At 43.5% G+C, this 14,067-nt stretch overlaps 1 protein-coding gene across 3 annotated transcripts; it reads right to left on the minus strand.

Annotated features, from left to right (window-relative positions):
* Nucleotides 1-682: 682 nt before the first annotated feature.
* Nucleotides 683-13,134, minus strand: ZNF879 (zinc finger protein 879). 3 transcript variants are annotated; one of them, XM_037132319.2, is made up of 5 exons: nt 12,993-13,134; nt 11,401-11,468; nt 9,211-9,337; nt 8,548-8,643; nt 683-4,763 (listed from the first exon to the last, which is right to left on the minus strand). In XM_037132319.2, the coding sequence occupies exons 2-5, from the start codon at nt 11,431-11,433 to the stop codon at nt 3,316-3,318; spliced, it is 1,704 nt and encodes a 567-aa protein (XP_036988214.2). In that variant the 5' UTR covers nt 11,434-11,468; nt 12,993-13,134; the 3' UTR covers nt 683-3,315. The 3 variants fall into 3 exon arrangements, with proteins under 3 accessions (XP_036988214.2, XP_036988215.2, XP_036988216.2); XM_037132320.2 differs by lacking the exon at nt 12,993-13,134 and adding an exon at nt 12,724-12,796; XM_037132321.2 differs by lacking the exon at nt 12,993-13,134 and adding an exon at nt 12,093-12,459.
* Between the last annotated feature and the right edge of the window lie 933 nt (nt 13,135-14,067).

The following is a 14,067-nucleotide window of genomic DNA, read 5'->3' on the forward strand; positions in this document are numbered from 1 at the left end:
ATATACAGTAACTTGCAAGTTCTCTGGAACAGCAAAGAGAAATCAGTCTCACTGTCTCAGTTGTTGGGTTGACCACTTTTTGGGTCTAACTGTGGTCCTTTCACAGCTCCAGGTAAAGGAAGGAAGGAAGGGAGGGAGGGAGGGAGGGAGGGAAGGAGGCAGGAAGGAAAGATGGAAGGAAAGGGAAAAAAGCCTCCTGCTGGCTTTCAACTGGCCAAGCCAGTTCTGCTGGTCTTCCTGGCTGCAGCAGGCTGAGGGGGGATTCATTTAGCTTTTTAACCTTCCTGTGGTTTTACAGAGAAGGGGGTCAGGTCTGAGCTACACTCTTTGCAGTTGCCCAGCCACCATCCCAGTTCCTCAGTTTGCTGTCCAGCCCCCAGTGCCCTTCTACACCTGGCCTATGCCTTCGGTCTACCAGTTGTGCTGTCCTTCAGGTGCATCAGTTAGGGGCAACTCATACACCAGCTTCTCAGTCTTTGCTGTCCTAGATGCTAGGGACTCTCAGTCTCTTCAGGATAGTTCTGCTCCCCCACTGAGTTAAATCTTTCTGGGGACTGCTGACTCCCTTAGCCCTGCCACTGTCCTCTTCTTGGGGGTGGGAAGAGGGTGGTCTCTGCCTTCCTTAGTGAGCCAGTTGGTCCTGCGGGGGGGGGGGGGCGCCACTGTTGCTGTGGACACAGGCGCATGCCTCCTCTGCTGCTTCAGCCAGGGTCGTGGGGTCGGGTGCACGGTGCCTCTGGGTGGAGGGGTCAGGAGTGCTCCACCCCAGGGGCTGTGCAGGTAGGCACTCAGCCTCCACTGCTGGGGCCAGACTGGCAGCCACCAGGCCACAGGTCCGGGCATGCACCACCTCTGGGGCTTCAGGTATGAGCACACAGCTTCCACTGCTCCTGTGGTGGCCAGGACTGATTAAGTTTTAACATGGGTGGATGCTGAATTTTGGCTGCTTTTTCTGCATTTGATGAACAGATTTCTCTCCTTTAACCTATTAAGGCAGTGCTTTAGCAACTGCAGGTTTACAAATGCTAAAGAAACCATGCATTCCCATGAAAAATACCTACATTTATCATTATATATTAAACTGCGCTTAGGTACTTGCTAGCTTTGTTTGTGACTTTTACTTTCTGTTCATGGATATTGGCCTTAATTTTCCTTTCTTGTGCTTTCCTGTCTCATTTAGGTGTATACAAAGTTATTGTGCTAATATACTTTCTCCTCCGGAAGACTTTGCATAAGATTTAAACTATATTGTTGCAAGTTCGATACACCTCACCCTAAAAATAACCAGACCTAGTATTTTATATAAATATAAATATAAATATAAATGCAAATGCATATACACACACACACACAACACACCAGTTGGGTGTTGTGTGTGTGTGTGTGTGTGTGTGTGTGTATGGTAGGTTTTTCTTTGCTTGCTGATTTGGGGACTATTAATACTTGAGGAATGCTGAAGTCTAAAAGTTTGTGACCAGTGTGACTTAATTGAGCATGATCCTGCAAAACGAAAGGTCAGTTTGATTCCTGGTCAAGGCACATGTCTTGGTTGCAGGCCCAGTCCCTGGCTGAGGATGTATACAAGAGGCAACCAACTGCACACATCTATGTTTCTCTCCCTCTCTTCCTCTATGTCTAAAAAATCTTTTTTTGAAAGTTTGTATCCCTTCAAAACTTGTATGTTGAAATCCTAACCCCAAAAGCAATGGCATTAGAAAACAGAGCCTTTGTAAGGTGATTACCATGAGGTGGAGCCCCCATGAATGCAGTTAGTGTCCTTTTAAAAGGCCCCACCTGTCTCCTTCATCATGTAAGAACACGGCCAGCACTGGCTATAGAGATGGTAGAGGGCCTAAACCAGAACACAACCATGCTGGTACCTTGATCTTGGACTTCAACAGTGACAGCCTTCAATAGTGAGGAATGTTTATAAGCCACCCAGTCTGTGGCATTTTGTTATTGCATTACTAAGGCAGAGAAGCTATATTTTTGTAGAAAGAATGGTGGTGGGAAGAAGGGCCTTGCAGACAAAGCATTAATAACCCAGGAAAGTTTGTTCCTTACAATCCTAAAACACTAAGATTAAATGATCCCAGGAGGCAGAAAATGAATTCAATTATTTTTGCTTTGCTTACACTCCACCCCCAATAGCACCTCTTCTGAGTTTTTAAAAAAACAAAATGGGTACTTCAGTCCTTAAGTGCTTCCTACTCCTGATAAATTAGGCATAACTAGATGATGTTGGCTTCTGTAAAGGTCAATAATTTTAGTCTGACTTGTGAGATAACTGTTTTTAACTTAAATTACATTTCAGAAATGCTTAAGTAGACTTACTTGTTGAAGGATGTACTAGTCCATTTTTGTAGAAAAAAGCATCAGAACTTAGAGCCTGATTTTTTCTAGTGACCTGTGGAGTGCAGGGAGGGAGCAAGCACCACACAATGGCACAGAAAGGTGCCTGGCTCACTTTAGCACCAGGGAGGATACCCAGGTCCCATATTGTTCCTGTGCAGGAAACAGGCAAAGCCTGGTGGGCCAAGAGTTGTAGATTAACTTGCAAAAGCTGCAGTTGTCTGAACCTTTTTCAACTTAATACAGCAAAGATAATTACTTTACAAGAAAACAAGTAAAATACTATGTACTTTGTGACCTAAAATAAAGTGACTTTATATCTGATTTATAGTTTGAAACAAGTAGTCAGGAAGAAAACTCATAAGACTACATACCTGCACAATTTTCTTTTCAAGTGGATGGCTTAGAAAACAGGGGAGAAACAACCCAAAAGTTTTAACAACCACCAAGTACAGAAGTTGCTTTTAAATAAAAAGGCATGTTTAGTGAAAGTTGAGGTAGCTAGAGGTCACCTGCTTACATTTCCCCTCCAAAACATTCTTCTTAGTACAACTGGCTTGCATACACTTAAATATAATTTTTAAAAAACAGGTTTCCAAATTAATCTGAAATTTAGATTTTATGCCTGCACTTTTACAGGTTACCATGCTTCCCAGTGATGCTTGTGAAACCTGCTGACTGTTACCACACATTAGCAGAAAGAAAAAAAAATACTGACCCTTTAATTTACAAATGCTCTATTTTATAGTCAATAACTTAAGAACATACACAAAAATCATTTTTAGACACTTTCCTAATATTCCTAAGGTTATCCTGCATCATGTAGTCTCTGATATCTGATCATATCTATATTCTGAAGTTTAACCCATAATTAAGTACTTTTTATCACTTTCTCCCCAGGATGAATTCTTTGATATTCAGTATGGAATGAACTTCAGTTGAGATTTTCCACATGCATTTTACTTACAGTTTTCCTCCAGTATGAGTCCTCTGGTGATTAGTAAGGGAAGAGCTCTGACTAAAAGCTTTCCCACATTCTTTACATTTATAAGGCTTTTCTCCTGTATGAATTCTCATGTGTGTCATAAGGGATGAACTTTGTCTGAAGGCTTTCCCACACACATTACAGTTAAATGGTTTTTCCCCAGTATGAATTCTCTGGTGCTGAATTAGAGCTGAGCTTTGGTTGAAGGCCTTTTCACAGTCATTACATTTATACGGTTTCTCTCCAGTGTGAATTTTTCGATGAGTATTAACTGCTGAGTGGGAACTGAAGGCTTTTCCACATTCTTTACAATTATATGGTTTCTCTCCAGTATGGATTCTATTGTGTATATTAAGCCGTGAAATCCAGGAAAAAGCTTTTCCACACTCATTACATTTGTAGGGTTTTTCTCCAGTATGAATTCTTTGATGTTGTATGAGAGCCGAGCTTTGGCTGAAGGCTTTCCCACATTCTTTACATGCATAAGGTTTCTCACCTGTGTGAATTCTCTGATGTATAATGAGAGCTGAGTGGTAACTGAATACTTTCCCACACTCATTACAATTAAAGGGTTTCTCTCCAGTATGAATTCTATGGTGCCTACTTAGCCTTGATATTGAAGTAAAGGCTTTCCCACACTGACTACATTCATATGGTTTCTCTCCAGTATGAATTCTATGATGCTGAATAAGAGATGAGCACTGGCTAAAGGCTCTCCCGCATTCACTGCACTTATAGGGCTTTTCCCCTGTGTGAATTCGCTGGTGATTATTAAGAGATGAGCTACCTTTAAATGTTTTTCCACACTCATTACATTTATAGGGTCTCTCTCCAGTATGCATCCTCTGATGTCCAATGAGAGATGTAGTGAAACTGAACGCTTTTCCACAGTCACTGCATATGTAAGGTTTCTCTCCAGTATGAACTCTCAGGTGCTGAGTCAGGGACGAGCTTTGGCTGAAGGCTTTCCTACATTCCTTACATTTATAGAGCTTCTCTCCAGTGTGAATTCTCTGATGTTTACTCAGGGAAGAACTGTGGAGGAAGATTTTTCCGCATATGTTACATTTGTAACATTTTCGCATTGTACTGACTCCCAGTTGTTTAAATAGAATTGAATACTGCTGTGAATGGGGTTTCCTTCCTCTGGAAACAATTCTGGGTTTCCTAATAACTGATGATATTAGACCAAGATTTTTCTCAAGTTCAATACTTATGAAGTTCCTCTCCTTTGTGTAGGATTTTTTTATGGTAATTGAGACTTTCCTGAAAGGTTTGTTCTTTTTGCCTAGCTGCTTCTCCAGCTTGTCCTCATTTATGTAGGTTTTCTCCAGCTTGAAGTTAAAAGTACCATCACCTATGAGTTTACTCAGTACTTCCTGATAGTCTTCTTTGGAAAATGTGGTTTCAAACAAGCTCTCCCACCCTAAAATAAATAAAACATGTAAGTTTCCCTTGCATTGGGAATAAAGAAAAGTGACATCAAAATATACAAGGATCACTAACAAATATATGCTCAGAATCTAAACAAATATAGAAGTGATGAGAACTGTACAAAAACAAGAATGAGGTGATATATAAGGGTGAACAACCTGGTATTTTAAACTGGGTGATAAAAAATTAAATTAAACATGAGCTATAACTAGCAAGAGCTGGCCATGCAAACATGTGGGTATAAAAATAACTCCAGTCAGAAAAAAAACTTTGTGTGTTTGAGAAACACAAAGAAGTCCAGTGTGTTTAAGCAAGAGGGAACAAGGGAGGAGTGCTGCAAGGTGAAGAGGTGGGCAAGTGCTGTGTCATGTGGGGCCTTCTAAGATCTAGAAAGGCATTTGGAATTTCTTTAAGAATCACTGGGGGTAAGGAGGGATACAATTTTGTTGAAGAATAAGTATGGTGTTGTGACAAATGGACTGTCAATGGGGGTGAGGGCAAAGTAAACAAGGGCAGATGGGCAGCAGCCAGTTAGCAGGCTGACAAAACCCTCCTGGATGGAGGATATGGCAGTTTGCAGTGGTATGGCAGTAAATGTAGGCACATTTGGGCTGCTCTGGAGGTAGAGGTGACTGGCATCTTCACCTAACAGTGTGTGCAGAGTAAGTGGAAGAGAGGATGCAAGAGTAATACCTAGCTTCTTGTCTGAACAGCTCGATGGAGACAGGGCCCTGTGATGATATGGGAAAATTAACAGAACAGTACTTTCCAAGGATAATTTTGTCCACTTTTTTGATTACTTAAGATACAGTGCAAGAAACAGAACTGGTAATTCGAAAGGAATAAATGTATTTTATAAAAGAGCTTTTATTTCTATAAAAAGAAAGGAAATATACAATCATGAGAGAAATTCAGAAAATTATAAAAATGAAAATGTAGTTCACCCATAAACACATCATGCAATGTAGTCATTATTATCACATGTGAAATTTAGTACACCAGATTTTTTTGCATATTAAAACAATCTTTTACTTAAGAAATAAAAACTGACTGAAACTGAATTTCTCCCTTCCCACTCTTCACTTAAAAAAAACAAACTGTGGGTTTCTCTGCATGTAGATAAATGTAGGATGACACCATCCTTTTAAGGGTTGTGTAATATTCCTGTCCTGAACACATCATAATTTACTAAATCCCCTCTGAAACTCATTTAGATTTCTTCCTCCCCAGTAATCCCTCATGTTGTGCCCTGACTAGTGTGACTCAGTGGATTGAGCACCAGCACATTGTTTTACACATTTTTTGCAACTTTGCACAATTATAGAATTATTTTCTTAAGACAAATTTCCAAACCTGGAATTGATTTTCATGAAGCCAGATAGACTGTACCTATCAAAATCCCACTAAAGATACTGCATGACGGTATGGGGACAGTGGATAATATGTCTGACTACAAATCAGAAGATTCTAAAGATCCTCATAGAGTAGCAAAACACTGGATATATATTTCTTAATTTCTGGTAATTTAATAAGAAAAAATGGTAACATTGTTTTAGTTTGAATTTCACTGATTATAATGAGGTTGAGTAATTTTGAAAAAAATTCTTCGTGAATTTTCAATTCCCATTTCTTGCCTTTTTAATCACAATACTCATGCCTTTGTGCTGTAATTACTCTCTGGACTTTTTATCTTTGTATCTATAGCCACAGTAGCAATATCAACAGGGAAAAACTAAAAACTAAAATTCCTACAAGACTGTTCCAAATAAACTATGGCTTAACAATACAACAGAGTCTTTTCAAAGAGGTAGGCCTCTACTCCATGAGGGGTGAATAACTGAAGGGCATTCCCAATTAAATACAGCTCAAGAACAACATGTATAATCATTCTCTCTGCTTCTCTCCATCTGAGTGCATCTGTCTCTCTCATGCACAAACACACTCAAACAATACTCACACAGTCTGAAAGGATTAACAGTAAAATACCAGCAAAGGTGCATCGTGGTTGGTAAAATTTCAAGGGAATCTCCCTTTCCAGCTCCTCTTATTTACAATACTATGTATACCTTGTACAAATAAATGCATATTGAAGAATTAGCGCCCATTTGACACTAATGATTTTTCTGACAGCTAGAAAGCTCAGAGTCAAATCAGAAACTCATCCTGGCTACCCATTCTGGTACTTTCTATGGATACATTTACTTTCTAGAGCTCTGAATGAATTTCTATTTTATTTTATCATTACTCTTGCAGTCAGCTTCCTTGAGTTTTTAGCAGAATGTGGCAGAGTATAAGTAAAATATGTAGTAGAAAAAAAGATCCCTGAAATGAGAAAGACTTGGCTCTTAAAAGCAAAGGGCCTAGTGAGTGCCAAACAACAGTATTAAGAAATACAAATAAACACCCTGATACAACTAATGAATTCTGAATTCCAAAGATAAAGAGGATATCCTATAATTTGAGACAGAAGACAAGACCAAAAAAAGGATTTCTATACAGGAAATAAAGGAAGCAGGATCACACTAACAGATTTTTTAGCAACAAGAGACTCTGTAGCACTCCAAATACAGTGGAGCACAATTTGAGCACTTCTGGGGGAAAACCTTATGCCAGAATTCTAGATCCAAACATAATTCCCATGGGAGAGGTAAAAAAAAACTGACTTTAGACAAGCACAAACATAGTACACGCAAACCTTTCTGAAAACATTGTTTAAGGACATATTCTAGTCAAACCAAACAGAAAGATGTGAAGACAGTTTCTGAAAGGAAACACAAGACTGAGCAGACACAGAAAGCCTGCCTCCTGCCATGAAGAGAAATAAATGCTGGCCCTGGGTGGTTTGGTTCAGTGGCTTGAGTGCCAGCCTATAAACCAAAGGGTCACTGGCTCGATTTCTGGTCAGGGTACATGCCCAGGTTGCAGACCAGGTCTGCGGTTGGGGGTGTGCAAGAGGCAGCCAACAGATGTTTCTCTCTTCCCCTCCCTTTACCCCTCTAAAGAGAAATTTTTTTAAAGATAAATAAATGCTGGATAAGCAGCAAAACTCAAAGGAGAGAACCATCCTCTGGTGCCAGAAACAAAGATAAAATTCAAAGTAGATCAGAGAGTGAGAGCTCATGACACAACAACCCATGGAATTCTGGCGACTGAGACCTAAGACCTGGTAGCTGAGGTCTGGAACATATTATCTTGAAAATTTTTACACAAAAGATTTAGGAGAAAGGCATGATAAATATCTGTGAACTTTCTCCCTACATTTCATAACTGTTACCATTTTGCTACCCCTGCTCTCTCTCCCCCATGTTGTATGTGAATACAAGCACAGCTTCTTTTCAGCTGAATTATGTGTAATAAGTTGCAAACCAGAAAGTCAAAGCAAAAACCCAATATGGAACAGTGAGATTATATTTAGTGTTAAAAGGTATGGGAAAAACCACAAAAAGGAAACAACTTAAGAAAATAATCCAGTAAAAGCACACAAAAAAGAGGGAGACAAACCTTCGACACTTAAATTACAAGGGGTGTATTTTTTAAAAAGTGCAATCCAAATTAGAAGAATCTACCTCTTCCTCTGAACTTCCTACATCAAGTACTCGAAAGGTAAGACTGTGAAGCTACATCCTTCCCAGCATTTCCCACCTGGCCAGGCCCATCAGCAAGAGCCCTGGTGAGTGTCAGCTGAGAGTGGCCTCCTGGCTGACCTGCAGCATCCCACAAATAGAGCTTCTATGAGGGAAGAAAGGCAGGCCCATTCCCCAGGGACTGTCACTCACCTAGACATGCACCGAAGGAAAGTCCATTTCCCGCCATCCAGGGGTCTTCCCCTTGCTGTAACTGGAAGATAACCTTTGGTTTGGAAAACAGAATCCCTGTGTGTGAGCAAGAAAAAGAGAATGAGTCCTTGGCACAGGCACGAGCAGCCATCCTGGCCCGTAGGTCCAGGCCCAGTGTCTTGGGCCAAAAGGACAGTCCAAGGAAAGAGAGGTTTGTTCTGAGAGGGGCTTAAACCTGGGTTTCCAGGGAATCAGGAAAAAGGCTAGAGCTCTGGCTGTGTACTCCTCTAAGCTGGAACCCCCTGTGAGTCATGGGGAACAGAGGCCGGGGACAGGAGACGGGAAAAGCACAGAAAGGAGGAACGTCACCAACTCTGTCAAGTTGAAACATTCACAGCAGCTGAGAGGAACAGCAACTGCCACCCTCAAAGCCCACCTATTGCAGTGGTGGACTGAACCTGCCTGAGCCCACAATGTCCTCCTTGGAGAGAACGCCAAGATGCCCCCTCAGCAGAGTGCACATCACCAGGTAGAGCCTTACCCACAGAGCCTGGGTTAAGACAGGGCCTCACTCAGAGGCCAGGACAAGGCAGGGCCTTACCCACAGAGATGGGGACAAGGGAGGGGCTCAACCAGTGAGCCCAGGATGAGGCCCAGCCTTACCCAGGGACACCAGGCTGTGGTAGTTCTCCAGCATCACCTCCCGGTACAAGGTTCTCTGTGCAGAGTCCAGGCACAGCCACTCGTCCCGGCTGAAGAGCACAGCCACGTCCCCAAACGTCACGAACTCCTGTAACAACAAAGCCACTTCTGCTCACCCAGGACCATCCCCACAAGGGGATGACTGAACAGTAACCCTGCTACCACTCGGAGCCCTGAGCATTTCAAGCCAAACCCTTCCTGATCCCCTCAGGTCCTAAGCACACACCCATCACGCATTTTCTGTGCATGAAGCCCTATGCCCTCAGAATCTGAACAGCTGCCTAACAAGACAAGCACTTGAAGTCATTAAACAAACCAGAATGACAGAGATGCAGGCCTTCAGATGTGGAAATGGACAATCATCAAGACCAAACTCTCCTTCTACAGGTGAGGTGTCAACAGCAGGTTTTAGAAGGAGACTCCAGCACACTCCCCTCAGGGAGGAACAGGTGTGCTGGACTGTCCCCACTTTGGGCCATCTTTTCCTCCATATTTGTATCCTAGGTAAGGGGAGGCCCTGAAAATTCTCCAAACATGGCTTTGTCAGGACAGGGCCCAGGCAGTGAGCTGCACGAACCCTTCAACAGATCCCAGTGCAAAGGCTGCAGATAGAGCCCTCCCATCAACCCAGAGGCCCTTGCCCACCTCTCCCCAGCTTCTCTGGACCACTCACCTCTTTTAAACCAATAGCCCCTTTCTTTTCTTATTAAAGATCTTTTTCTTTAAAAGCAACTTAGCAAAGATCAATAGGTAAAATAAAAAGAAATGTTAACTTTCTACCACAGAAACAAGTTTTGTTAACTTCTTCCTATGTGTCCTTTCAGACTTTTTATATCCTAAAATGGCTTTATATTTAAACAAAGACAGAAGATCATACAAGTAACTGTTCCACTGCACATTCTATTTGCTGTCCCTCATTTCACTGTACAGATCAATCAGTTCACATAACTAATGTACTGGTGGGTGTCTGGGTTATTTCCACTTTAGTTACTCTAAAAATGCCAGCTTGAGCAGCCCTGCAGGTCACCGGGAAAGTGTGCAAAGCCTGCTTCCTTAGGACACATTTCTAAAGGTGTCCGTGTTAAGTCACAGCATGCTTTCTCTTTACTCTCCTCCAAAGCCAGGAAAGAGGTTGAAAGGCCAGGAATGTTCCCTGGCCTGCAAGGTCAAACACAAAAATGAGAGGCTGTCTCAGTCCTTTCCAGTGTGTGTAAATCTTTTTAATAATGGCTAAAAAGCCTCACCACTCAGGAAAGGGTCCTCAAGGACTTGTAACCATCTCTTGGAATGTGCCAACCTCCAGTTTCCTGGAAGACATGGGCCTAACTTGTTACCTGACAAATTTGTCAAACTGCAAATCTGGACTGGATAATCCACTCATCTACATTCAAGGAAATTTCCATCTTTGCGATGTCTTTAGCAGATCGCCTGGGATGCACATCACACTCTGGCCAAACACTCACTCAAATGAGTTTTTTTTTTGTCTCCTATTTTTGTTGAGAAGTTTTCTGGGTTGGAAAGAGATTATGCTTCCCAGAGCCATGAAAGGGCAAAGAAGGAAAGACATCGCTGCAGACTGGATGCTTCCTTGCTCAGGGAAGGCTCACTCACTTCCTCCAACCTGTCACCTCTTTCTTCTCCTATTGCCATCTATGTGAGCCCAGTACTGCTTGTCAGTCCAAACTGCCCAACACTGACACATGTGTCCCTGACCACACCTACTAACTCAGAGGTCTTCTTTCCTGGTTCCTCCTAGAAAAATCACCTGGACCCTTACCAGGTACTGTTGTGGTTGACTGGGAAGGCAACAATGCTGCCTTTCCTCCATAAATCCCTAATGTTGTGAGGGAATCATTTGACTCTTCCATGCATTCACCCTCCACAGAGCACAGATACCCTGGATCCCTCACAGAGCTCTGGGTGTGACCACGGATGGGACTTGTGGCCCATTCAATTCCTAGTCCGCAAGGACTTAACTGTTAAAGCACAGAACTGACAATAAGTCTGGCAGTGAGGTGAGAAAAACACCTTCCTTACTGAGTCCCTCACCTGCAGCCCTCTGATCCCCCTGGGGCTTCCTGCCTAGACAAGCTCAGCAATGAGTGAACCTCTGAACCCAGAAGGCAGTTCAAGGAAGGAAGCCTCACTCACCTGAGCCTGGGGTGGAAGCAACTCTGTGGCCATTTCCCCCTGCCAACTGACCTGGCTGCAGGAGGCACCTGAAAGGAAGAAGGAAGCTGTGACGCTCTCCACACTGTCAGCAATCCCATACTTCAGGCCAGGTCACCACCACCACAGAGGGAGTCCCCGCAGAGGGGACCTCCAGAGAGAGGAACCCTCAGCATGGCCCCAAACTCCCCATCACAGGCCTGCTACCTTCCAACCAGTGGTTTTTGAATAAAGGGGAATCCAACTAAGGGATGAGTATCATCTGAAATTGCATAAACCGAGTGCAGGGCAGTCAACCCAGGCTCAAAGGGCTAAAGCAATGAAACATGACACAATATTCCACACATTTGCACTTCGATACTTTGGGCTATAACTGTAACTATGTCAACAAAAAGAGGGCTACACAGGCCTGACAAGCCCAGGGACCAAAAGTAACCTAAGGACAGTATGCACGGTGACTCCTAACTGACCCATCAACCTTCCCAGTAGGCGAGCCCTGCCTATCATCCTCCTGCAGCTAAGACTTCTTTCTGCCGAGTCAGAGGAACTCGAGTTTCCAGCTCCTTCAAAAAGAGCCCAGAGCCCAGAACTCAACTCGGACCTCCCTGTTGTCACCCTCCTGCCCCCACTGTCTCTCCTCCAGGGACTGCCTGAAGTCCCCAGGCTACACCCACCAGCGTGAGTGCCGCATGTATCTCTCCATCTTGTTTTTCATCCTGCCCCCGAGATTTCCCCCACTCTGCTTCTCCTGCCTTCTTAACCTAGTGACCTGCCTTACATTGTTTCCTCTAATTCCGAAAATATACAAGGGACTGTTATGCCTGCTATTCTCGGAGCATTTCTCAATCCACTGAGTCTTGCTTCAAGGCATGTCCTCAAATAAATCCTTATGGGTGTGAAGGCTTCTTTCATTCACGATTTTAATTCTTCAAGTGTCATCTGAACAGCTTGCTGTCCAAATAGCTAACCCAAAATTCCTGTTCTCTTCTTCTTGGAAGCTACACTTCCCTTGTGAAGAAGAGTTATCATAGTTCCCTGTGTGAAAAGAACCACTACCGACCCGCCTTCCCTTTTCCACCCCCAGAAATACAAGACTCAGAAGGAATAGCGTCGCTGGCTAGAAATGAACTTTGCAGGTAGAGCAAAAGGACATAACAACAACAAAAATAGTTAAATCATTCTAGGAAAACGATGCCAAACAAGCAAGGTTTGCAAAAACGAATAAATCTAAAGTAACCTATGTGCTCTGAGGAAGGGGGAACCAACAAATACTACAAGCCGAAGACCACCACAGGATTCACGAACCCCGAAACAAGACTGCTCGCTACAATCTCTTCCTGCGGCCATTCCTCAGGGAGCCCAGCCCCCGCGCAGGACCCGGGTGAAAGCTGCTGCAGCCCGACTTCCGGCGTCCAAGGGTGCGGCCGGCCACCCCCCACCCGCCCCCCACGCCCCGGCAACGCCCCCTCCCGGCTGCGTTCACGAGCAGAGGCTGCCTCGGTTTGTGCGCACGGAGATGGGACTCGGGGTTCTGGCCCCGCCGCAAGAGGTGCACACCCTGGGCCCTCTCCTACCGGCTATCTGCACCCAGCGCCGCCGCGACGGATCGCGAAGCTGCCAACCTCACTGTAAGTGAGCGGAAGACCTAGCGTAGAAATATTTCTCACTGGTAGGCCGCCTAGGGTCAATGCGCCTGCGCACCGGAGAGCCGCGGGGTCCCCAGCACGAAGCACAACGCTTTTCCTTTTGAACTCTATTTCCCAGAAGCAGCCGCGGCAGGCACTTCGATTGGCACCGAGAAGGGCCAATAGCAACAGGGCTGAAGAATGCTCCCTGCCAGGAGCCGGGGAAGGTTGACCTACATCTTGCAGCAGTAGCTCTAACCGCACCTCTCGTACACCCTTTTTATTCCTGATTATAATGACAATGATGATAAGAGGGAAATATGATAATGTATTTTAAAATGTGGACTATTACACACTCTCTGATGCTTATTCTTGGTAAGAGAAGTGTTCAAGTCTGTTACAAATTTTTGTCTAAATTATATCTAAATTTTGTGGCCTATAAAAGACATATTTTTAACTGGCATTTACATTAGGTAAAAACAGAAACCCAGTATGTCCCTTTTCGTATCACTCAATTCTTTTAAAACGGTTCATTGTTTTGAAGACAACCCTAAAGCTTGTCTTCAGCTTCAACTACAATCCCCTTCTTCAAACTGCATTTCCATGACTGGCACCACACTTACCAAATAACATGAGCTGAATATGTTAAATAATTGATTTTTTAAATATTCGACATTACAGCTTACAAAGGCAAGCCTAATTCTGAAGGGCACTTGAAGGTAGAAAATAGATTAACTAAATATGCCAGGAAAATGTGAAAAATAAATCTGGGATCATGATGTTGCAATAAGATCATTTCAAAGTGAAAAATGATTAAAATTGAACACGTGAGTTGTTTTGTGTTGATAAAAGATACACATGACTAACCATTAGGGAAATGCAAATCAAAACCATAATGAGAGTCCTGGCTGATGTGGCTCAGTGGGTTGGTCCTCATCCTGCAAAACCAAGGTCACATGTTTGATTCTGGGGCAGGGCACATGCCTGAGTTGCCCGCCAGGTCCTTGGCTGGGGGTGTGAGAGA

Source organism: Artibeus jamaicensis, unplaced genomic scaffold (assembly GCF_021234435.1).
Source record: "Artibeus jamaicensis isolate MK-2021 breed Jamaican fruit bat unplaced genomic scaffold, CSHL_Jam_final contig_648, whole genome shotgun sequence".
NCBI classification, from domain to species: domain Eukaryota; kingdom Metazoa; phylum Chordata; class Mammalia; order Chiroptera; family Phyllostomidae; genus Artibeus; species Artibeus jamaicensis.